This window comes from Podarcis vaucheri, assembly GCF_965113315.1.
Source record: "Podarcis vaucheri genome assembly, chromosome: Z".
Taxonomy (NCBI): Eukaryota; Metazoa; Chordata; class Lepidosauria; order Squamata; family Lacertidae; genus Podarcis; species Podarcis vaucheri.
Window position 1 is genome coordinate 590,593 of NC_138758.1, and position 25,258 is coordinate 615,850.

The window sequence follows — 25,258 nt, forward strand, 5'->3', positions numbered from 1 at the left end:
ATTTTGTTTAAGAAAAAAGGGGAAAGGAAAATAATAAAAAAGATTGCTTTTGTTTGAGGGATTGACAGTCTCTTTAGAGAGCAAAATTCTTTTTTAAAAAAGAATCCTTAGTGCATTTTTAAAAATATTTTTTTAGAAACAATAAGAATATTTTTTTAGAAACTCCCTCCTCTATGTGACATCCTTTTATATATTTGAATATGATAGCCATGTTCAAATATATAAAAGGATGTCACATAGAGGAGGGAGAAAGGTTGTTTTCTGCTGCTCCGGAGAAGCGGACACGGAGCAATGGATCCAAACTACAAGAAAGAAGATTCCACCTAAACATTAGGAAGAACTTCCTGACAGTAAGAGCTGTTTGACAGTGGAATTTGCTGCCAAGGAGTGTGGTGGAGTCTCCTACTTTGGAGGTCTTTAAGCAGAGGCTTGACAACCATATGTCAGGAGTGCTCTGATGGTGTTTCCTGCTTGGCAGGGGGTTGGACTCGATGGCCCTTGTGGTCTCTTCCAACTCTATGATTCTATGATTCTAAGGGACGCGGGTGGCGCTGTATGGCGTTTTCATGTGCTGCTCTGATTCGCCAGAAGCAGCTTAGTCATGCTGGCCACATGACCCAGAAGCTGTATGTCGGCTCCCTCGGCCAATAAAGCAAGATAAGCGCCGCAATCCCAGAGTTGGCCATGACTGGACCTAATGATCAGGGGTCCCTTTACCCTTACCTTTTAACCATCCTAAAGGGTGAAAATGAATTAATCCTTACACCCATGTATACCAAAAATAAAGTAATGCATTTAAGGAAAAAATGGAAATGAAAAGAATAGGGCAGAACATACTGATAAAAGAAAAAAGAAAATACACAGAATCGAGAGTAAAATTATTTTTAAAAAATCTTTATTGCATTTTTTTTTGACAAACTATAACAAAAAAAGAGGTGAAAATGAATTACAGTACTGTTTTTAATGTTCAGTTGGAAGCTGCCCAGAATGGCTGGGGAAACCAAGCCAGATGGGCGGGGTATAAATAATAAATTATTATTATTATTATTATTATTATTATTATTATTATTATTATTATTATTATTATTTCTTCACAGGGAAACTGCCCAGCTCTGCATTTTAGCCACCAGAAGTTCAACCTCTGGGTGGGGAAGGATTTGAATCCAGAGCCCACGGGCTGACCCCTGGATCTTTGGACATCTGCCTTGTCACAAGAGATGCCTCTGGAACAGCTGATGGAACACCTGAAGGGGCTGCAATGAATTCTTTTTTTAAAAATTGATTGGTTCTGGTGTTTCTTGTGGTTTTTTGTTTTTTTAACTTTAAGGTTATTTTTAACAATGAATGGAATAGTTGTAACACTTAAAATCTATTTTTTTAAAAAAAGGCGTTGGAAATTATTATTTTTGTGATGTTGTGAATGGCCCTTGGTGGAATTTCAGCCTCCCCCCCCCCCGAAATCGCTTTCTTACTGGTTTGTGGGGCCAGCACTGAAGAAGGGGCGCTTGGCCCCATAAAACCGTTTATTTCCGAGACCCAGACCATAATCTGCTGGAAGTCTGCAGCTACAGTGGGACCGACATATGAAATTTCCAATTTTCCAGAAATACTGTAATCGAAAGAGGCACTGAATGACTATCAAAAATGTATCACTTAATGAATGAATGCATGCACAAGTCTTTGCGTCAGCCCTCGCCCGTCGCAACAAAACAACAATGCGAATGAATGAATCCTGATTTGCCTCAGCCCTCGGCCATCGCTTTCCCGCCCTTCCCCCCCTTCCCGCCGGCCCTTGCGCGCGGCACCCCTCAGCCTTTCGCTGAGGCGAGCCGAGTGTCCTCCAGAGCGCGTGCGCGTCAGCCGATGGAGCGCGCGCATTTCTTTCGCGGAGGCGAGTGTCCTTCAGAGCGCATGCGCGCCAGCAGACGGAGCGCGCGCATTTCCTTAGGTGAGGCGCCAGTGTACTCCAGTGCGCATGCGCGCCTTCCAATTTACTGCAGTGTGTTGGCTTTCTCGCGGAGGAGGGATACACGCGGAGGAGGGATACAGCCGTTTCGGCTTCTCTAGCCCTGGATACTTCGGCGTCTCGCCTCCCTTCTTCTTTTCAACTTCTCATCCGGCGGCAGGGAAGCGCGCCGCCCCCCCCCCTCCGAGTCGCGGGAAGCGGTGGGACTACATTGTCGAAAGGAGATCCGGTTCTGGCTAGCGCTTTCCTCCGCGCGCGCCCCGACCGCCATTTCGCAAGTTGCCGCTGCCGCTGCCGGACGGGAGCTGAGTCGCCGGAGCCATGGCAGCCTCCGTGGGCAACGTTGCCGACAGCACAGGTACTGGAGGAGAAGGAGGCGCTTAGCCCCTCAGGGGAGAGCCACGAGGCGCGCGCGAGTCCCCGGATGTGACGGGGTCTTTCCCCTCAGGCGGCCGGCCTGGGCCCGGTAGGCCCGAGCGCCTTTTGGGCCCCGGAAGGGCGCAGAGCAGCGAAGGAGCCTCTCCGTCGGGGTCGGACTGAGGAGGAGGAGGAGGCCGGGGGGGAGGTACGCAGGCTTGGCCCCCGACGGGGAGAGGGCCGGCCCGCGGTGTGGCGGGTGGCGCCGCCTTGGCTACCCCCCGGAGGCCGAGGCCCTCCAGCTGTTTTGGGACTACACCTCCCATCATCCCTAGCTAACAGGACCAGTGGCCAGGGATGCTGGGAATTGTGGGCTCAAATCATCTGGAATTCGCCTATGCCTGGTCTAGTGACAACCACAACAACAGTTGATGGTGATGATTATAAATTAATGATTTATACCCCGCCCATCTGCTTTTTAATAATAATAATAATAATTTTTATTCATTTGACATGCAGTCGCATTGCATGACCTCATGTCCTCGTATCAAATCTCTTTGGCTCTGCTGAGCCTCCCACCTGATGGTTTTTACAAACTTCCATTTTGCCTCCTATGCATTTCACGTCCTTTCCTATTCTTGTGATGTCGTTCCCGAAGTTATTCCATTATGCATCCTGAATTCGATCCCAGTTTCTTCTGGCAAATCTTCAGATCACCCTGCTAATGATGTTGATTGCTTACAGTTGTCTTTCAAATGTAATGTAAATTTATTCCAGTCTTTGTGGAAGGCTTGCTGGTTCCGGATTCTTCCCTGTCAGTTTCACCTATACCAGGCATTGCCAAACTTGACCCTCCAGCTGTTTTGGGATTATAATTCTCATTATCCCTGACCACTGGTCCTGTTACTAGGGATGATGGGAGTTGTAGTCCCAAAACAGCTGGAGGGCTGAGTTTGGGGATGCTTAACCTATACCCTGCCCATCTTGCTGGATTTCCCCAGCCACTCTGGGCGGCTCCCAGCAAAATATTAAAATACCCATTTTGTCTGGCTGCAAATCTTACTTTTTAGGGGATCTTCTTCTTTTCACTAAGCCAAATAAATAGGAGTAGGAGTAGGCGCTCTTGCTTCTTTCCGCTCTCTTATTGTTTGCTCTCTCTCCCTTTCACGCTTGTTTTGACGCGGGTGATGCACAAGGAGAGCCTGTGTTGAGTTCACTTTGCCTATAGAACCTATGCCCAGTAGGCCTGAAAGAACGTCTCCACCCTGGAGGCCAGGTTTCCTTTCCAGAGGGCCTTTCCAGGGAACCAGGTAGAGGGCCTTCTTGGTGTTGGCCCCCCGCCCTGTGGAATGCCCTCCCATCAGATGTCGAGGAAATCAAGAATTAAAGAAATTGGGGGAAATACAGTCTTATACACGGAAAAATACAGTCACTAGGCAGGGTAGCAGCTGTTTGTTGGGGTGGGCGGGCAGCCTCTGTTCCTATCTGCAGCCCTATAACCCAGCTTGATCAAACCACCCCCTGGGGCAAATAGATAAGCAGATTTACGCTTCTTAGATCTGCTCATCTGGGGTTGCTGGTTCACCCCCCCCCAAAAAAATCTGAATATCCTAAATTACCTGGCTGAAGACCGTTGGTTTATTGAGGAAAGACAGTCGCACAATCTAGTCCAGGGATCAGCAAACTTTCTAAGCTGACGGCCGGTCTACTGTTCATCAGACCTGGGGGAGGGGGGACTAAAAAAATTTTTGGGGGGGTGGGGAATGAATGAATTCCTATGCCCCACAAATCACCCAGAGATGCATTTTAAATAAAAGGACACATTCTACTAATGTAAAAACATGCTAATTCCCGGACAGTCCACGGGCCAAATTGAGAAGGTGATTGGCCTGGATCCAGCCCCTGGGCCTTAGTTTGCCTACCCATGATCTAGTATTTGGATACCATTAGTGTTTGTTTTTTCTCTCCACCCCAAGCTGCACCTCTTTGTTCCTACCTCTATTGTGGACCAGCAAAGCGGGATGGAATTTTTTTACCGTTTTGTTATTTTCCTTAGAGAAATTTCCATTTCTAAAAATGCATTGCTTTGTAAAGAGGAAACAGAATGAATGGATGTCAACCACATGAGGCAGTTCAGATTCACTTTTTGGAGATCATTATCCACAGCAAGCATGTACTGTATAGTGCTGTACGAAACTCAGGTGTTCTCAGCTCCTAGTAGATTTGGGGCACTGGAAAACCTTCGCATTCAAAATTTCCCAGAAAACTTAGATTAATTACCGTATTTTTCGCACCATAGGACGCACCGGACAATAGGACGCACTTTGTTTTAGGGGGGGGGGGGAGAACAAGAAAAAAAATTCTCCCCCTCTCTGCCCAGCGCCCCTTCAGTGAAGCGGCAGGAGGCGCTGCACAGAGAGGGGGAGAACTTTCCCCCTCTTGTTTTCTCGCTCTAAAACAAGGTGCCGTTTAAGGTGCGTTCAAGCGGCTACCTTGGAAGCCTGGAGAGCGAGAGGGGTCGGTGTGCACTGACCCCTCTCACCCTCCAGGCTTCAGGTTCCTTTCGACCTGCTCTTTGGGGCTGGCGGGGGGAAGCCCACCACCAGCCCCAAAGAGCAGGTCAGGGAGCAGCGGAAAGGCGCAGCGGAGAGGCTCCTCCCATAGCCTCACGTCATTTCTCCAGCCGGGAGAGGGTCGCGGGGCTATGGCGTCTTTGCTCCATAGGACGCACACACATTTCCCCCTTCATTTTTGAAGGGGGAAAAGTGCGTCCTATAGAGCGAAAAATACGGTACCTTCTATTTTGGAAATGTACATCCAGGTTTTTTTCCTTTAATTTTTTTGGGGGCCCCCCAGGAGAGTGGGGCCCTAAGTTAGAGCTTGTTTAGCTTATACGTAAATCCAGCACTGGCATAGAGAAAGAAATGGATAGATAAGATGGATGATAGATAAATAATAGATAGATTGATAGATAGATTAAATAGATGATTGATTGATGATAATAGATAGAGGGCTGGATTTAGGTTTGATGAGGGCCTAAGCAACTGAAGGTAATGGGGCCCTTTCTGTGTCCAGCTGTCCTTTGTCAACAACAAATTGTTGCTGTTTTTTGTGTTGAATACATGCTATATATGGTAACTTATGGACCTGATAGGTATCTAAAGCCATTTGCACATCACAAATAGGAGCCGACACAACACCAAACACTGTTGTTTTGTGTCAGTTTTATTTTATTCGTTTTTTATCTTATATTTTGGAAATGTATATCCAGGTTTTTTCCCTTTAATGTTTTTTGGGGCCCCCAAGAGAGGGGGGCCCTATGCTAGAGCTTGTTGAGCTAATACGTAAATCCGGCCCTGGGTGGTTTATTTGCAAAGGCCCTATGTAAGTAGTGTGACATGTGAATGTGATGTAGTCTAAATCTCAGCTCATACCCGAGTGCTGTGCCTGGTCATTGGCAGCACATGAAAATAAAAAAATACGTCTACGCAGTTGAAATTCAGCTCTAGGTGTCAACCTGCTCTGCTGATCTTGTTTACTGACCTCGTAATAAGTAGCCGGCTTGAAAGGAAAATTACAGAGAAGTCGATGTTGTGCAAGATTACATCCAGCCTGAATGATAGAGGTCATGTTCCTAACTCCTTAAGAAGTCATCTCCTCATTCCATATTCTCATTTAACTACAGCAGGCTTCCTCAAACTCAGCCCTCCAGATGTTTTTAGCCCACAACTCCCATGATCCCTAGCTAGCAGGACCAGTGGTCAGGGATGATGGGAATTGTAGTTTCAAAACATTTGTTCAAACATTCTTTGAACAAAAGAAACAGACATATTTGAAACACAGTTGCAGTCAGGGGTTCCACAAAGCCCCTCTCAGGAGCAGCAGAGAATATAGGTATAATAATCGTAATACAGTGGTGCCTCGCAAGACGAAATTAATTCGTTCCGCAAGTCTCTTCGTCTTGCGGTTTTTTCGTCTTGCGATGCACGGTTTCCCATAGGAATGCATTGAAAATCAATTAATGCGTTCCTAGGGAAACCGCCTTCAGACCAGGTCCGGGGACAGTCTGTCCCCGGACCTCTTCTGAAGGCTGGGGGGGGGGGGAAACAAGGGCTTTTCTTCCCACCCCCAGCATTTTAAAAAACCCTGGGACAGCGGAGGACTTCTCCGCTGCCCGGGGCGATTTAAAAGCCCCTGGGAAGGCAGGCAGGGGGGACAAAGACTTTCGCCCCCTGCCCGCCTTCAGAAGGTGTCCCCGCCCCCCCCTCCCCACTTCGGAACAGCTTTCCGAAGTGGGGCGGCTGGGGCAGGCGTCCCCGCCCCACTTCGGAAAGCTGTTCCAAAGTGGGGCGGCTGGGGCAGGCGTCCCCGCCCCCCTCCCCACTTCGGAACAGCTTTCCGAAGTGGGGCGGCTGGGGCAGGCGTCCCCGCCCCCCCTCCCCACTTCGGAACAGCTTTCCAAAGTGGGGCGGCTGGGGCAGGCGTCCCCGCCCCCCTCCCCACTTCGGAACAGCTTTCCGAAGTGGGGCGGCTGGGGCAGGCGTCCCCGCCCCCCCTCCCCACTTCGGAACAGCTTTCCGAAGTGGGGCGGCTGGGGCAGGCGTCCCCGCCCCCCCTCCCCACTTCGGAACAGCTTTCCGAAGTGGGGCGGCTGGGGCAGGCGTCCCCGCCCCCCGCCCCACTTCGGAACAGCTTTCCGAAGTGGGGCGGCTGGGGCAGGCGCTTCGCTCCCGACCCCCAGCATTTTAAAACCTTCCCGGGACACGGGGAGATTTTAAAATGCTGGGGGTCGGCAGCGCTTCGCTCCCGACCCCCAGCATTTTAAAATCTCCCCGGGACAGAGACTTCTCTGCTGTCCCTTGGAGATTTTAAAATGCTGGGGGTCGGCAGCGAACGCTTCGCTCCCGCCCGCCAGCATTTTAAGATCGCCCGGGGCAGGTGGGGGGGGCAGGCAGGCGGGGGGAGCAAAGACTTTTGCCCCCCGCCGGCCTTCAGAAGAGGTCCTCTTCTGAAGGCCGGCTGTGGGCGAAAGTCTTTGCTCCCGACGGCCAGCATTTCCCTATGGGCCGCTCCATAGGGCGCACCTAGTTTTTTTTTGGGGGGGAATAAAAAATCCCCCCCCAGCCCCAAAGAGCAAAGAAGCCAAGACAGCGAGCGGGATCCATCCTGCTCACTGTCTTGGCTTCCTCTTTAGCCGTGCGCAACCTCTCCAGCCGGGAGAGGCTGCGCGAGCTTGCGGGGCTGGCGAGCGGCAACCTCGCCTTTGCTCCCAGAGCTTGCGGGGCTGGGGGCTTCAGGCTGCTATCCGCAAGTCTTCGGAGCTCTCCAAAGGCTTGCGGATAGCTGTCTGAAGCTAGGAGAGCGAGAGGGGTCGGTGCGCACCAACCCTTCTCACTCTCCAGGCTTCAGCGAAAGCCTGCATTCGCTCCATAGGATGCGCGCGCGCGCACACACACACACACACACACACATATTTCCCCTTCATTTTTGGAGGGGAAAAAGTCTGTCCTATAGAGCGAAAAATATGGTACATTAAAACATCAGTCACTCAAAACTCAAAGGGTGGGGATTGATCTCCCTTTACTTTGCCTGGAAGAAAGAGACGAGTTTGTGGTCAATATTTGCTATATGTCCTAATGTCAACCACTAGAACTTTTTGATCTCGGTTGGAAAATGGTTCAAAGTGTCCAAACGAAAAATTCTGTATATACAGGCAATTCTCAACTTAGCTTGGGGGTTACGTTTGCTCAAACGGCATCTTGTGAAACCACCTTGGGGATGATGGAGAGTAGGATCGCCAGAGGCACATGGCCCTTTAATTTTTTTTAATTCCGGGAAGTTTTAAATGACTGATATTTAAAAGTATTTTTAATCTTTTGTTGGAAGCTGTCCAGAGTGGCTTACTATTATTAGCCAAGCATGTCAAGCTGAATGTGTGCAGGTGAAATGTGCGTCAGCTGTGAGTTACATCTTTTATGGCAAAAGTCTGCTTCAGAGTATATGATGAAGTGTGTTTTACACATGAAAGCTCATATCTTGAAAGGTTATGTTTAGTTGATCTTTAAGGTTGCCTACCCCTGCTCTTATTATTGACAAGTGGAGGAAGGTTTTCTTTTTGGAGTGATAAAATGTGTTTTATTTACAGAAAGGTTCAACCTTGCTGGCATCCTCTTAATATTGACAATGGGGAGGAAGGCTTCATTTTTGGAATAATAACTTTTCAGAGTCCTTTTTACAGTTCTATCTAAAATGACTGATTTGGTTCTACTATTAGAAATACATAGACCGATAATTATGAAATAATGGTGAGGTTTCATAAGTTAACGGTTTATATTTGGACAACTTTTCTGCTGTACTTGATTGGAAGGAGAGAAAAACATTTCCTTCATAACAATTTAAACAGTTTATTTAACTCAAAAATAACATGGTAGCATATGTATCCATGTTGCTTAACTGATGCGGTTAACTTTTTTTAAAAATAAAAACAACAACAACCTTAGACTGAGTTTTAGCACACATGGAAATCTTTAAACAAATCCAGTCTAAGTTTATAGCCTTTGGACTATAACTTAAATAGAAAACTATCTTTAGAAAGATTTTTCCTCCAAAAGCATTTTATTTTAAAAGTCTGATTTTTATTTTATTTTTTAAATCATTGATTTTTATCTACCCTGAGTAGGAGCAGTTGCCCTTAAGAAAAAGAGGCCGGAATGGGCCTGTATATATATGGCTTTTTTTCTTTCAATTCTCAAAGATCTTCACCTAGCTCAAGATTGTCATCTGAACAAGCCAAATGTTCAGCTCAGAATCAATCACTGTCAATCCATCGTTTGAAAAATAAGACTTTGGAGCCTTTTTGCCCCCAAATGAGAACTAGACGTTCCGTTTTGTTGACTGCAACTTTGGTCTAAGGAGCCATTTGGCGCCTAGCTTATATATCTGAGTTTCGAACACTATCTGGTATAGTATCAAATTGGTTGGGGTGGGCTGTATGTTCAGATTCCTGAATTTTGGCATTTGGACTAGAGGACTCTTCCAACTCTAGAATTCTAGGATTTTATGGCACTGGAAGGGATCGAATGAAATGAAAGGTGACTGATCCTTTTGACCATGGGTAGGCAAACTAAGGGCCAGGGGCTGGATGCGTCCTAATCACCTTCTCAATCCTGCCTTCGGATGGTCTGGGAATCAGTGTGTGTACATGAGTAGAATGTGTGCTTTTCTTTAAAATGCATCTCTGGGTGATTTGTGGTGCCTGCTTGGTGTTTTTGACATGAGTAGAACATGTGCTTTTATTTAAAATGCATTTGTGGGGTATAGGAATTTGTTCATTCCCCCCCCCCCAAAAAAAATATAGTCCTGCCCACCACATGGTCTGAGGGACAGTGGACCAGCCCCCTGCAGAAAAAGTTTGCTGACCCCTAACATAAGAAGTGCCATGGTCAGACCACTTCCTGGTGCAACTTGACTTCTCCGCGACCCTTCCCCTCTGCAGGGAGGTGGGACCGATTCGGATGGTCCGCCCCCGCCACTTAATGGATCCAAATGGTTTCCAGAGAGTGGTAGGGGATGCTTTATCCCATGTTGATGGCCTTTCAGCTGATTCCCTGGTGGCCTGCTGGAATGTGGAGTTAACCAGGGCTATTGACTGTTTGGCTCCGAAGCGCCCTCTCCGATTGCATGGAGCCCGGAGAACCCCGTGGTTTTCCACGGATCTGAGGGCAATGAAACAATCGTTGAGACGGCTAGAGCGCCGGTGGTGGATGACCCATTCTGAAGCTGACCGGACACAGGTTAGAGCTCAATATCGAGCCTACCAAGTGGCGGTAGCGACAGCGAAGAAGACCTTCTTCGCCGCCTCTATTGCATCTGCAGAAAACAGCAGCAGGAGACTTTTTCAGGTGGCCCGCAATTTAGCGGAACCACCTGCTACATCGGGGCCCAGTATGGGTCACATGATCTCCTCCAATGATTTTGCAAAGTTTTTTGCAGATAAAGTTGCTCAGATTCGGGAAGAGGTAGACGCCACCGTGGGAGCAGGGCCGGGGCGGGAGAGTGCTAGAGTCCTGTCTAGTCAAATTGCGTGGGATCAATTCCAATCTGTTACCTCTGAGGATGTGGACAGGCTGCCTGGACGAGTGAAACCAACCACCTGTCTCCTTGATCCTTGCCCATCCTGGCTTATAAAAGCTAGCCAGGAAGGGCTGGGCGATGGGCTTTGTGGGGCGGTGAATGCTTCCCTCCGTGAGGGAGCCTTCCCAGACCCTCTGAAAGAGGCGGTTATTAAACCGCTTCTTAAAAACCATCTTTAGATGCGGCCACGATGGCCAACTATTGCCCAGTCTCAAATCTTCCATTCTTGGGCAAGGTGATTGAGCGAGTGGTTGCTGAACAACTCCAGGCACGCCTGGAAGAAGCGGACCATTTGGATCCCTTCCAGTCGGGATTCAGGCCTCACCATGGGACTGAAACTGCCTTGGTCGCACTGGTTGATGATCTCCGGCGGGCTAGGGACAAAGGTGAGAGCTGTTTCCTAGTTCTGCTGGATCTCTCAGCAGCATTTGATACCATCGACCATAACATCCTTCTGGACCGTCTTGAGGGGCTGGGAGCTGGGGGTACAGTGGTTCCGCTCCTTCCTCCTGGGCCATGTTCAGAAAGTGGTGGTGGGGGATGAGTGTTCAGACCCCTGGGCTCTCACTTGTGGGGTGCCTCAGGGTTCTGTCCTCTCCCCCATGCTTTTCAACATCTACATGCAGCCGCTGGGAGAGATCATCAGGGGGTTTGGGCTGGGTGTTTATCAGTATGCGGATGATACCCAGCTCTACCTCTCTTTAAATCAGAACCAGTGAAGGTGGTGACGGTTCTGTGTGAGTGTCTGGAGGCAGTTGGAGGATGGATGGCGGCAAACAGATTGAGATTGAATCCTGACAAGACAGAAGTACTGTTTCTGGGGGACAGGAGGCGGGCAGGTGTGGAGGATTCCCTGTTCCTGAATGGGGTAACTGTGCCCCTGAAGGACCAGGTGCGCAGCCTGGGAGTCATTTTGGACTCACAGCTGTCCATGGAGGCACAGGTTAAATCCGTGTCCAGGGCAGCTGTGTACCAGCTCCATCTGGTACGAAGGCTGAGACCCTATCTGCCCGCGGACTGCCTCGCCAGAGTGGTGCATGCTCTGGTTATCTCCCGCTTGGACTACTGCAACGCGCTCTACGTGGGGCTACCTTTGAAGGTGACCCGGAAACTACAACTAATCCAGAATGCAGCAGCCAGACTGGTGACTGGGAGCGGCCGCCGAGACCATATAACACCGGTCTTGAAAGACCTACATTGGCTCCCAGTACGTTTCCAAGCATAATTCAAAGTGTTGGTGCTGACCTTTAAAGCCCTAAATGGCCTCGGTCCAGTATACCTGAAGGAGCGTCTGTCTCCACCCCCATCGTTCTACCCGGACACTGAGGTCCAGCACCGAGGGCCTTCTGGCGGTTCCCTCACTGCGAGAAGCCAAGTTACAGGGAACCAGGCAGAGGGCCTTCTCGGTAGTGGCGCCCTCCCTGTGGAACGCCCTCCCACCAGATGTCAAAGAGAACAACAACTACCAGACCTTTAGAAGACATCTGAAGGCAGCCCTGTTTAGGGACGCTTTTAATGTTTGATGTATCACAGTATTTTAATATTCTTTTGGAAGCCGCCCAGAGTGGCGGGGTATAAATAATAAATTATTATTATTATTATTATGAAATAAGCATTTAATCAAGCACAGTTGTCTTTTGTGTTTACTTGGGGAGTTCGACTTATCGCAGAGTTTCACTTACAAAATTGAGTCAAATGAAGCTTTCAAATCGATGAAGGCTGCGTAAAGCCCACCACACAGTTTCTTAGCATACTTTTCTATGAGATGTGCAGCAGCAGCAGCAGCAACAACAACAATTTATTATTTATACCCCACCCATCTGGCTCAGTTTCCCCAGCCCAGACTCAGGCCCAGTTCATCATCATAATAATAATTTATTATTTCTACCCCACCCATCATCCCCCCCCAAAAAATATAGTCCACCCCCCCACAAGGTCTGAGGGACAGTGGGCCGACCCCCTTGCTGAAAAAGTTTGCTGACCGCTGGTGTAGCCTGTATGGCTTCCCCAGCTGCCTACATGCAGCTCATTCCTGTTGCCCTCTTCCCAATGCTTCTACGTCAAAGAAGGTCAGAAGGCGCCCAACATGATCGCGCCTTCCAGATTATACCTTAAAGTAGGCCTCCTCAAACTTGGCGCTCCAGATGTTTTTGGCCTACTACTCCCATCATACCTAGCTTGCAGGACCAGCAGTCAGGGGTGATGGGCACTGTAGTCTCCAAACAGCAGGAGGGCCAAGTTTGGCTGCCGCTGCTCTAGATCAGGCATGGCCCAACTCGGCCCTCTAGCTGTTTGGAGACTACAACTCCAATCGACCCTAGCTAACCGGACCAAGGGTCAGGGATGATGGGAATTGTAGTTTGCTGGCCCCTGCTTTTGACATTTAGCTGATCTGTTTGTGTTCACCTGGCAGACCCCCTTAGGGTTTTGCATCACGCCAAGCATTTCACCTTTTTATTTGCACACTGCCATCTGTCCTCTTTTGCCTCCCCTCTTCTAACTTTTTGTTTCCCCCCTCCAAATGTCTTGGTGATCCTTCAGAACCAACAAAACGTCTGCTTTCCTTCCAAGGGCTGGCAGAGTTGGCTCACCGGGAGTACCAGGCAGGAGACTTTGAAGCGGCTGAGAGGCACTGCATGCAACTGTGGAGACAGGAGCCCGACAACACCGGCGTCCTGTTGCTGCTCTCATCCATTCACTTCCAATGTCGCAGGCTGGACAGGTAGGAGGTTGGGGCCTTTCAAAGTAATAATAATAAAACCATAATACATTTCATTTGTATCCCACCCTCCCCTGCCGAAACTGGGCTCAGAGTGGCTAACAGGCGTCCTCAATCTCAGCCCTCAGATCTTTTTTGGCCTACAACTCCCTAGTTAGCGGGACCAGTGGTCAGGGATGCTGGGAATTGTAGTTTCAAAACAGCAGGAGGGCCGAGGTTGAGGAACCCTGGATTAACATCATAGAAATAATAAAATAAAATAAATGGTCCAGTGGCACCTTAGAGACCAACTCAGTTTGTTCTGGGTCTAAGCTTTACGTGGGCATGTGCCCTTCTTCAGATACACAGAAACCGAAGTCTAGTATGAAAGAGGCCTCCCAGCGTTCTCACAGGCCCATATAAGAGCAGCGCAAACAGTTGGGGCTGATGAGCATTTACTGTTCCCAACCCTAATCCTGCGGAAAGGCATCTAATTGGATTTGAATTTGATCCTGACTTGTTTTCAGGAGGTAATTTCGTTATTGCTTGATTTTATACCAGTGTTACCTATTTGGTGTTAGCCTCCCTGAGCCCAGGTTCGGACGGGGAGGGCAGGATACAAATAAAAGTTTATTATTTATTAATATTAACCAGACCCTGATAGATAGTGGGAGGGTGGGGCGGGGTTTTCCCCCAAAGGGTAGTAGGACTCAATGGGTATGGTCAACCTGTGGGCGACTGTGAATGACTGCAATTAGTCCGATAGGAAAAAGCAAGGGAGAGTACGCAGATGACCAAAAATAGCCGAAAATAAATAAATAAATAAATAAAATTGTCCAGTAGCACCTTAGAGACCAACTCAGTTTGTTCTTGGTTGAAGCTTTTGTGTGCAGGCGCCCTTCTTTAGATACAGTGAAACAGAAGTAACCAGACCTGATATATAGTGGGAGGGTGGGGTGAGGTATTTCTCAGAAGGGTAGTAGGAGATGGGTGATTTTATGGTTCCCAAAAGGAAACCTTCCTCTGCTTGTCCATATTGAGAGGATGCCAGCAAAGCTGAACCTTTTCCTAAAAAAGGATTACAGACCTGTGCCTCCATGATTGACATCTTCTTAATACTTGTAGTCAATAATAATAACAACACTTGGCTGTTGTGCGCAGGCAGACTTCTTCAGATACACTGAAGCGGAAGTCCCCAGACCCTTATATATAGTGGGAGGGGAGTCCCCAGACCCTGATATATAGAGGGAGGGGAGTCCCTAGACCCTGATATATAGAGGGAGGGGAGTCCCCAGACCCTGATATATAGAGGGAGGGGAGTCCCCGGACCCTGATATATAGAGGGAGGGGAGTCCCCGGACCCTGATATATAGAGGGAGGGGAGACCCCGGACCCTGATATATAGAGGGAGGGGAGCCCCCGGACCCTGATATATAGAGGGAGGGGAGTCCCCGGACCCTGATATATAGTGGGAGGGGAGTCCCCGGACCCTGATATATAGAGGGAGGGGAGTCCCGGGACCCTGATATATAGAGGGAGGGGAGTCCCCGGACCCTGATATATAGAGGGAGGGGAGTCCCCGGACCCTGATATATAGAGGGAGGGGGTCCCCAGACCCTGATATATAGAGGGAGGGGAGTCCCCAGACCCTGATATATAGAGGGAGGGGAGTCCCCAGACCCTGATATATAGAGGGAGGGGAGTCCCCAGACCCTGATATATAGAGGGAGGGGAGTCCCCAGACCCTGATATATAGAGGGAGGGGAGTCCCCAGACCCTTATATATAGTGGGAGGGGGGTCCCCAGACCCTGATATATAGAGGGAGGGGAGTCCCCAGACCCTGATATATAGAGGGAGGGGAGTCCCCAGACCCTGATATATAGAGGGAGGGGAGTCCCCAGACCCTTATATATAGTGGGAGGGGGGTCCCCAGACCCTGATATATAGAGGGAGGGGAGTCCCCAGACCCTGATATATAGAGGGAGGGGAGTCCCCAGACCCTGATATATAGAGGGAGGGGAGTCCCCAGACCCTGATATATAGAGGGAGGGGAGTCCCCAGACCCTGATATATAGAGGGAGGGGAGTCCCCAGACCCTTATATATAGTGGGAGGGGGGTCCCCAGACCCTGATATATAGAGGGAGGGGAGTCCCCAGACCCTGATATATAGAGGGAGGGGAGTCCCCAGACCCTGATATATAGAGGGAGGGGAGTCCCCAGACCCTGAAATATAGTGGGAGGGGAGTCCCCAGACCCTGATATATAGAGGGAGGGGAGTCCCCAGACCCTGATATATAGAGGGAGGGGAGTCCCCAGACCCTGATATATAGAGGGAGGGGAGTCCCCAGACCCTGTTATATAGAGGGAGGGGAGTCCCCAGACCCTGATATATAGAGGGAGGGGAGTCCCCAGACCCTGATATATAGAGGGAGGGGAGTCCCCAGACCCTGATATATAGAGGGAGGGGAGTCCCTAGACCCTGATATATAGAGGGAGGAGAGTCCCCAGACCCTGATATATAGAGGGAGGGTGGGGCGGGGGTTTTCTCCAAAGGGTAGTAGGACTCAGTGGGTATGGTCAACCTGTTGGCAACTGTGAACGACTGCAATTAGTCCTGCAGGAAAATGCAAGGGATGGTTTGCAGATGACCAAAAATAGCTTTAGCTTATGCAATGAGACAAGAATCCAATATTTCTAGTCAGACCAGGTCTCTCCATAGTTTTCAGTTTAGTAATAAGTTGCAATTCAGCAAGTTGTAAACTCCATAATTTGCCGTTTAGTTATAAGTTGACTTACCATCAAACTGCAAACTATGGAGAGACCTGGTCTTAATAGAGATATTGGATTCCTGTCTCATTACATGTGCTAATCATTTGTATACTACAGTGGTGCCCCACAAGACGAATGCCTTGCAAGACGGAAAACTCGCTAGACGAAAGAGTTTTCCGTTTTGGAGGTGCTTCGCAAAACGAATTTCCTATGGGTTTGCTTCGCAAGATGACAATGTCTTGCGAGTTCCTGCGGGTTTTTTTCCCTTCCCCCCCCTTTTTCTAAGCCGCTTATCAGCTGATCCGATCAGCAGATAAGCTGCTAAAAGCCGCTAATAGCGCTAATCCATCAATGGGCTTGCTTCGCAAGACAAAAAAACTGCTAGACGAAGAGAATCACAGAATGGATTATTTTCGTCTTGCGAGGCACCACTGTATTCCTTGCTTTCTCCTGTACGACTAAAGTGGTACCTCGGGTTAAGAACTTAATTTGTTCTGGTGCTCCATCCTTAAAGTGAAACTGTTCTTAACCTGAAGTACTGTGTCCAAATTAACAAAAATTTTGTCAAAGAGATGTAAAACAGCAAGAATTGTCTCAAAATCACATGATTGCCTCAAGATATCCAACTGGTGTGGGATTATTTGTATGTTGTGTGCATTATGAGTTATTATGTAGGAATGCTAAAATGTGTCTGACAGTATGTCATTTCCACAAAGGGGGGGACCCAATTATTGTGTCTTTATGGTGTCTTATTGTTTACACCCCAATGGAGGATTCTCGTGCAGTTTATGCTTTCTAATAGATCAGGCTATTGCGTAGTCCAATATTATGACCACATTTCCTTGTCCACCTGGCACTTTGCCAACCTTCCCTACCCATTTTAAAATGGGTTAAAACTCGCTTTACCAAGGAGAAGCTTCAAGATCCATGAAACACCAGATTCATGAAGGCATATATGCCTTGATTTAGCAGGAATGATCCCTTATAGAGTTAAATTGACTAATTTGGACAAGTACCCTTTTTCCGGAATAGTGTTTTTTGTTTTGTTTGTTTGTTTTACAGATTGATTTGAAAAGTTGAGAACCATGGGGCTATATAAATTCTAATTGGACTTAGTTTGAATAAGGCAAGTGTATCCAGGCTGCAAGGGGACATGGGTGGCGCTGTGGGTTAAACCACAGAGCCTAGGACTTGCCGATCAGAAGGTCGGTGGTTCGAATCCCCGCGACGGGGTGAGCTCCCATTGTTCGGTCCCTGCTCCTGCCAACCTAGCAGTTCGAAAGCACCTCAAAGTGCAAGTAGCTAAATAGGTACCGCTCCGGTGGGAAGGTAAACGGCGTTTCCATGCGCTACTCTGGTTCGCCAGAAGCGGCTTAGTTATGCTAGCCACATGACCTGGAAGCTCTCTCGGCCAATAAAGCGAGATAAGCAACGCAACCCCAGAGTCGGTCACTACTGGACCTAATGGTCAGGGGTCCCTTTACCTTTTTATCCAGGCTGCAACTAGCTTTTTGGTCCCTTAAGAGCAAGTGAGCAATTTCCCATGAGTGGAAGACATGAGCCTTTGATAATAAAATCCCATAGAAAGGCCAATGCAAAGACAAGGCTACGTGGCCAAAATGAAGGGGATTCATCAGGGATTGTTGTTGCTGTGGTATGGTGAAGCTAACTTTGACGCCTGAGAACATGCAAAAAAAGGCAGAAACAAAACAAACTGCATTTTTCAGTCATTAGTGGACCTTCCTGCTAAGTGTATAAAGCATAGACCACTATTGAGTAAATGTTTCTCCCAAAGTGTTAGAATGCCACAAGTAATTTAGTAACAAAATGCAACATGTGTTATTTTTATGTGATATCCTATATTTACACAAAGGTATCCACTTACAACGTGCCATGTTTTTATTTGTGGGGCAAAATTTTTTAAGAAAAAATAACATCCTCAAAGAGGGGAATTGTTATAAGAATTTTAAGGTCTTAGATACATAATAAATGTTCATAAATGTACCAAAGAAACATGTACATAAATATATAAACCACATGTCTGGAGCAGCACAGGAATACAGTCCTGAAGCCATTTTGACTCCCAAACTGACCAAATGTTTCTCTGCAAGGAGGGAGAGGGTGAGGGAACGTTCCCATTGTCTCATGAGTTAAGTGATTACCATCTCAAAGGAATGGCCAGACTATCAGGAAAGGCAATCAGATAAGGCAGTGTTTTTCAACCACTGTTCCGCGGCACACTAGTGTGCTGCGAGATGTTGCCTGGTGTGCCGTGGGAAAAATTGAAAAATTCGAAAGATTAAAAAAAAAAATTCAAATTTTCACCCACTAGGCGGGCGCCGGACTGTGTCCTGGGTATGGGGGGTTGGGGTTTTTGACCCCACCCTCGGCCAGCAGGGGCGCCGATTGGCGCTCCTCAGGGGGACACCCTCCACTTTTCTGATGTCCGGGCTGTGATTGGTCCAGACTCCAGCCTGGACCTATCACAGTAGGACATCATCTTCCAACTTCCTTCCCGCCCGAGCACAGTGGCGCAGCAGCGGAGAGAAGAAGACGTCGCGACTCGAGTCACCAGGAGGACCGGAGAAGTTGTCATTTTATTTCTCTTCAGTCTCCACTGAATGCCTTGACTGGGTTAGGGACCCTTATAGCTCAGCAGGAGGAACTAACTGAACTGACACAAAATCGTGGTTTCAAGTTAAGATTTGCTGATCTACCTTTGGACAGTTTTTGGTTGGATACTGCCAAGGAGTTCCCCCTTCTGGCAAACAAAGCTATTTTCACATTGCTCCTATTTTCCACTACATATCTGTGTGAGATGAGCTTTTCAAGAATGATTGCTATAAAAACTAAATACAGAGAGAGACTGAGAGCTGTTGACGAAGAGCTACGTGTGTGTCTTTCTTCGATTCCAGCCAGAATATCAGCTTTGTGTTCAGCCAAACAGGCCCAGGTTGCGCACTGAATAAAGTAATTTATAATTTTTCATATTTCTGTTTACTTACTATTTCATAATAAAGTAATTATAAAATACTTTCTTTGTGTTTATTTGATTCCTATTCAAGAGAATTACTTTATATATAGTCAATATAGGCACAGTTAATTTTTTTAACATTTTCTAATGGTGGTGTGCCTCGTGATTTTTTTCATGAAACAAGTGTGCCTTTTCCCAAAAAAGGTTGAAAAACACTGAGATAAGGCATTATCAGATAACCTGGCATACAGGAGATAAACGAAGCACTCAGATTTCTGTTGTCCGCCTTTTCTATGATGTAGGTATGATGTATCTGGGGGGTGGTCTTGGGCTACACACCTTCTGTGATGTATGTATGATGTTTCTGGGGGTGGTCTTAAGCTCCAGGGCAGGGAATTTCAAAATGTCTATATAAGGGGAGGCACATCTTTGTTCTGGGTCCTCCTCACCTCTCCTGTGTGTGAGGGGAGTACCCTGTTGCAACAGTTTTCATAAAGATCAGGCTTACCAGCTGCTTTACTTCTCAATATTCTCTCATTGGCCTCTGTTATTTTCTCCTACTGATGGAAAACCTACAAAGGACTCTATATGGGCTCTTCTGTACCCCATAAGGGAATAAGGGCAGGTTTTGTTTAAAACAGTACCACTTTAGCTAATGGGCCTCCCGCTGCTGCTGTGCCGCTGCCGTGCATTTCTGCTCTCATCCTGAAGTAAAGGTCTTAACCCGAAGTACTATTTCTGGGTTAGCGAAGTCTGTAACCTGAAGCGTCTATAACCTGAAGCGTCTGTAACCCAAGGTGCCACTGTATTTGCAGTCCTTAACAGTCCTCAACAGGTTTACCATACCCATTGAGCCAATCACCCATCTCCTACTGCCCTGACTTCTCTTTCAGTGTATCTGAAGAAGTGTGCATGTACACGAAAGCTCATACCAAGAACAAACTTAGTTGGTCTCTAAGGTGCTACTGGACAATTCTTTTTTATTTTTATATATATTTCGACTGTGTCAGACCAACACAGCTACCTACCAACGATTAAAATGCATCCTAAAATTAATTCAAATAAATTGAAATTAAGATTAGACTGGATAAATGGCAATCCTCAGGTTAAAATGGAAAGCGGTTAATACTTGCCTGGATCAACTGTTTCCACTGATATTATAAGGACCTGTGAGTGGCCTGGGAAACCTCCTTAGTGTTTGTTCTTATACAAAGAGAAAATGAGTCAGGCTGAACCGTGGTGGAACAGCTCCGTCTTCCAGGCCCTGCAAAAAGATGTCAAGTCCCGCAGGGCCCTGGTCTCTTGTGAGAGAGTGTTCCACCAGGGCCACGACCGAAAAGGTTCTGGCTCTGGTCAAGTCCAGTCTAATCTCCCTGGGGCACGGGATCTTCAGGGTGTTGTTATTTGTAGACCGTAAGGTCCTCTGTGGGGCATACCAGGAGAGGTGGTCCCATAGGTACAAGTGTCCTAGGCCGTATAGTAAAAGTAAAAAGTAAAGTAAAAGCATGTTGGGATATGATCTATAACAGGGATGTCCAACAGGTCTTGCATGATCTACTGGTAGACCCCCGGGAGGGTTTGGTCAATCGCTGCTGATAGCTGGGTCCCTTTCCTTTGGTAAATTAGATCCCTAGCTAACAGGACCAGTTGTCAGGGGTGATGGGAATTGTAGTCCAAAACATCTGGAGGGCTGAAGGTTGAGGATCCCTGTTCTAGGGCATCTCCCCCCATATTCTTAAATCTGAGTCCCCCAAAATAGGCGTCTTATACAGTGGTACTTCTGGTTACAAATGCTTCCGGTTACGAACATTTTAGGTTATGAGCTTTGCTAACCTGAAAGTGGCTACCCCTGGTTGCGAAGTGTGCGCAGCGGGAGACCTCTTTAGTGAAAGTGCACCTCAGGATAAGAACAGTTTCAGCTGAAGAACAGACGTCCGGAACGAATTAAGTTCATAACCAGGGGTACCACTGTACATGGGGGCGTCCTACAGACGGAAAAATACGATCGATTATCCAACAACCAACATGAAAACAAGATTCCAAAGAATCTCCTGGGCTTGCCTTCTCCCCTTTGAGGGTCCTTTTGTTAACCATTTCCTCTGGCATATTTTATAATAATCCACATCTTTTACATCTCCATTATGTCCAGAAGTCAACATTAAACTACAAGTGTCATAGTCATCCTGCTAATGATTTTAGGCAGGGGTCAGCAAACTTTCAGCCGGGTGCCGGTCCACCCACCCTCAGACCTTGGGGGGGGCTGTATAATTTTTTTTGGGGGGAGAACGAATTCCTATGCCCCACAAGTAACTCAGAGATGCATTTTAAATAAAAGGACACATTCTACTCAAGTAAAAACACACTGATTCCTGGACTGGGCTGGATTTAGAAGGTGATTGGGCTGGATCTGGCCCCCAGGCCCTAGTTTGCCTACCCATGATTTTAGCTGTCTACAATGGTTTTTAAGATATAGTAAATTATATATTTCCTCCATTCCTTATTGAAATTTTGGTCTTCCTGTTTTCTGATCTTCTGGTCATTTTTGCCAATTTGGCATTAATAATAATAATAATAATAATAATAATAATAATAAATATTTTTACCCTGCCCATCTGACTGGGTTTCCCCAGCCTCTGGGTGACTTCCAACAAAAGATTAAAAATACATTAAAACATCAGTCCTTCAAACCTTCTCCAAACAGGGTTGCCTTCAGGTGTCTTCTAAATGTCCTATAGTTGTTTATTTCTTTGACATATGATGGGAGGGCATTCCATAGGGCAGGCGCCACCACTGAGAAGGCCCTCTGCCTGGTTCCATCAACTTAATCTGCCATTCTTCTCTGCTAGGGACTTTGTCTTCTTTCTGTCTTTGGACCATTAAGATCCAAGTAGCTGTGGTTGCATACATCAGTAATCTTTTCTGCTCCATTGGGATTTTGGCACCTAATTCAGAAGGTTTTTGACAGCGTGGTTGCAAGTGCAGGTGGATGTGGCAGAGAGCAGAGAAATGCAAATATTAAACTGAACATTCATCACCTGGAACTCCCAATGGGTTCAGATGAAAAGAGTGGGCATCTTGTCAGGTTGCACAAAATGCAATTTACTTCTCCCACTGCTCAAGCAGAATTTGTTTGCCTCATGCCAGGAATCATGGTTTTGTGTGGAAGTTCTGTAGATTTCTGTACACCATCAAATAATGTGATGGTGATGGTACCAAAGAGGGTTGAAAGTACCTATTAGATAAGGCACTTTTTATCATATGTGGTAGGAATGTAAAATACTTAAAAACGTTTGGGAAATGATATATAATGAATTGAAAAAAGTGTTCAAAATGACATTTGTTAAAAAGCGAGAAGCCTTTTTGTTAGGCATCTCAGCTCAAGAACTAGTGAAAGAGAAATGGAAAATACAGTGGTGCCCCGCAAGACGAATGCCTCGCAAGACAAAAAACTCGCTAGACGAAAGGTTTTTTCATTCGCGATTTGCCTCGCAAGACGAATTCCCCTATGGGCTTGCTTCGCAAGACGAAAACGTCTTGCGACTTTGTTAAACCGTTTAAACCGTGCTTCGCAAGAAGAAAAATTCGCTAGACAGCAAAAATTGCGGAACGAATTAATTTCGTCTTGCGGGGCACCACTGTATTCATGTATGCTACAACAGCAGCAAGAATTTTATTAGCTCAAGGTTGGAAGACTGAAGAAGTACCAACGAAAGAGCAGTGGCAAGAAAAACTAATGAACTATGCAGAATTAGCAAAGTTAACAGATAAGTTGCATGAAAAAGACAATAGAGATTTTAAAAATGAATGGGAATCTTTTACAACCTATTTACAAAAACAACGTAAAGAAATGGATTCATTGGCAGGTTTTGAATAAACATTCACAATTTTATTTCATCATATGGAGGAAGATAAGGTAACAATATTTAAAGCACCGTATTTTTCGCCCTATAGGACGCACCTGCCCACAGGACGCACCTAGTTTTTTGGGGGGGAAATAAAAGTAAAAAAAAATTATTTCCCCCCCTCAAGCACGGGGCTAGGGCGGGGGAAGCCCGAGCTTCCCCAGCCCCCAGAACAGGCAGCACTCCGCAAGCCGTGGGAGCCCACGCCGGGCTCCCACGGCTTGTGGAGAGCTGCGCGAAGCCTGGAGAGCGAGAGGGGTCTACGCGCACCGACCCCTCTTGCTCTCTATGCTTCAGCGAAAGCCTGCATTCGCCCCGTAGGACACACACGCATTTCCCCTTCATTTTTGGAGGGGAAAAAGTGCGTCCTATAGGGTGAAAAATACGGTACATCAACATGCAGAAAACAACACTGTTTGTAACAAACCAGAAATGGAAGATGAGGGAAGTTGCGGGGCGGGACAGAATGTAAAATTGAATCATTGTTGATTGTAATTGGTTATAAAAGAGGAAATTTTATATATATACAAAAATGAAAGTACCTATTAGATTAAATGCCAGATGATATTGCGTCCCCCCCCCCCCCAGGTCTGCTCACTTCAGCACTTTGGCAATCAAGCAGAATCCGCTGCTGGCCGAAGCCTACTCAAATCTGGGGAACGTGTACAAGGAACGGGGCCAACTGCAGGAGGCGATCGAGCACTATCGGCATGCCCTGCGCCTCAAGCCGGACTTCATTGACGGATACATCAACCTCGCCGCTGCTTTAGTTGCCGCAGGCGACATGGAAGGAGCGGTGCAGGCCTATGTCTCTGCCCTGCAGTACAACCCTGTAAGTTGAATTCCTCCGAGAGAAGGCTGAGTCCCCTCCGAAATCTTAAGTTGTGGTTTGAACAGTGCGATTCCGAAAGCAATTCCATTTTCAGATTCGAAAGCTTTACAGCTGGCTCTTCTTATTCAGAAAGGCCAAGACTCTTAGGAAGTGGGACGCGGATGGCGCTGTGGTGCAAACCACAGCCTCTTGGGCTTGCCAGTCAGAAGGTCGACCAGTCCGAATCTCCGCAACGGGGTGAGCACCCGTCGCGCAGTCCCAGCTCCTGCCGACCTAGCTGTTCGAAAGCACGTCCGAGTGCAAGGAGATCAATAGGCACCACTCAGGCAGGAAGGTAAACGGAGTTTCCGTGCGCCGCTCTGCTTTCTCCAGAAGCGGCTTAGTCTTGCTGGCCTCATGACCCGGAAGCTGCACACCAGATCTCTTGGCCCGTAAATCAAGATGAGTGCCGCAACCCCAGAGTCATTCGCGACTGGACTTAATGGTCTGGGGTCCCTTTACCTTTACCGTTTAAGCCTCTTAGGTATTCTCGAGGCTGTAGTGGTACTGCGCTGTAATGATTTCACCTATGTCTAAAGGCTTGAACTCCCCTCAGTAGTTTCCTAGTCTTTTTTTGAAGCAGGTTTGCTGATGCATAGAAATATGAGATCGCTTTTGCTCTGACTGTTTGAAAGAGCGTTTTTAAACACTCTTAAACAAGTGCCCAGGTGATGGCTTACACTGCCCATCTATCATAACAAATAACAAGATGAAAGACAAAAAATCTTTTTTAGTTCCAGTGGCACCTTAAGGATCAACTAAATACAAGGTATGAGCTTTCATGTGTAATAGACACTTCGTCAGATACTCAGATTTTATATATTTATTTCAACTATTAGATGAGTTACTGGTTGTTAGAGGGCCCCGTGCCCAGTTTGCATCAGAAGGGTGTCAAAAGCAGTCAGTTGAATTCTCAAAAGAGTGTAAGAGGGAGGTTGCCAGAATACATTTCCCTAATACGGGGTCATTTTCATTCACGACTCAGGCAACCCCTATTTGCCCCGGGGAAGAGTATTCTGCCTTAAAAGATGCCACAGCATTTTCTTTCAGCAAACTGCAAGCCGTCAAATTAATTCCCTCTTTCCATAATCGTTCCCCATCTTCTAATTGTATATCGGGGTGGCCAACTCCCAAAAGGCTGTGATCTACTTACAGAATTAAAAACTGGCAGTGATCTACCCCTATTTGGGGGGGGGGTCAAAGTTGTTGACCTTCTTTGGGGAAGGAAAGCCCTGTTATGGGGGGGTACAGGTCAAAGCTCATACCTTGAAAGCTTATATTTAGTTGATCTTTAAGGTGGCACTGGAATTATTCAAAAAGAATTTTTCATCTTTCATCCTGTTATTTATTATGACTATTACAGATCATAGTCATAGTCATAATATGACAGTGCCTGGCGTGCTCTGGTCCATGGGGTCACGAAGAGTCGCACACAACTAAATGACTAAACAACAACATGACAGATCAACACGGCTATCCACCTGAAACTGGCCATCTATGCTACTCTCCTTTCATTGCTTATGTCTTCCCCCTGTTGTTAGTACCAGTCCAGGAAGATCAGAGTCCATACAGCCACATATATTAAT

At 47.2% G+C, this 25,258-nt stretch overlaps 1 protein-coding gene across 2 annotated transcripts in view; it reads left to right on the forward strand.

The window, feature by feature from the left end:
* The first annotated feature begins 2,036 nt into the window (after nucleotides 1-2,036).
* Nucleotides 2,037-25,258, forward strand: part of LOC309523538 (UDP-N-acetylglucosamine--peptide N-acetylglucosaminyltransferase 110 kDa subunit) — an 80,273-nt gene continuing 57,051 nt past the window's right edge. Inside the window, exons 1-3 of one of the 2 annotated variants that reach the window (XM_082207382.1) lie at nucleotides 2,037-2,324; nucleotides 12,998-13,178; nucleotides 23,390-23,633. In XM_082207382.1, the coding sequence (XP_082063508.1) occupies nucleotides 2,288-2,324; nucleotides 12,998-13,178; nucleotides 23,390-23,633 (462 nt within the window). In that variant the 5' untranslated portion in view covers nucleotides 2,037-2,287. The remainder of the gene's footprint in view (nucleotides 2,325-12,997; nucleotides 13,179-23,389; nucleotides 23,634-25,258) is intronic. The other variant, XM_082207383.1, reaches the window with a different exon arrangement.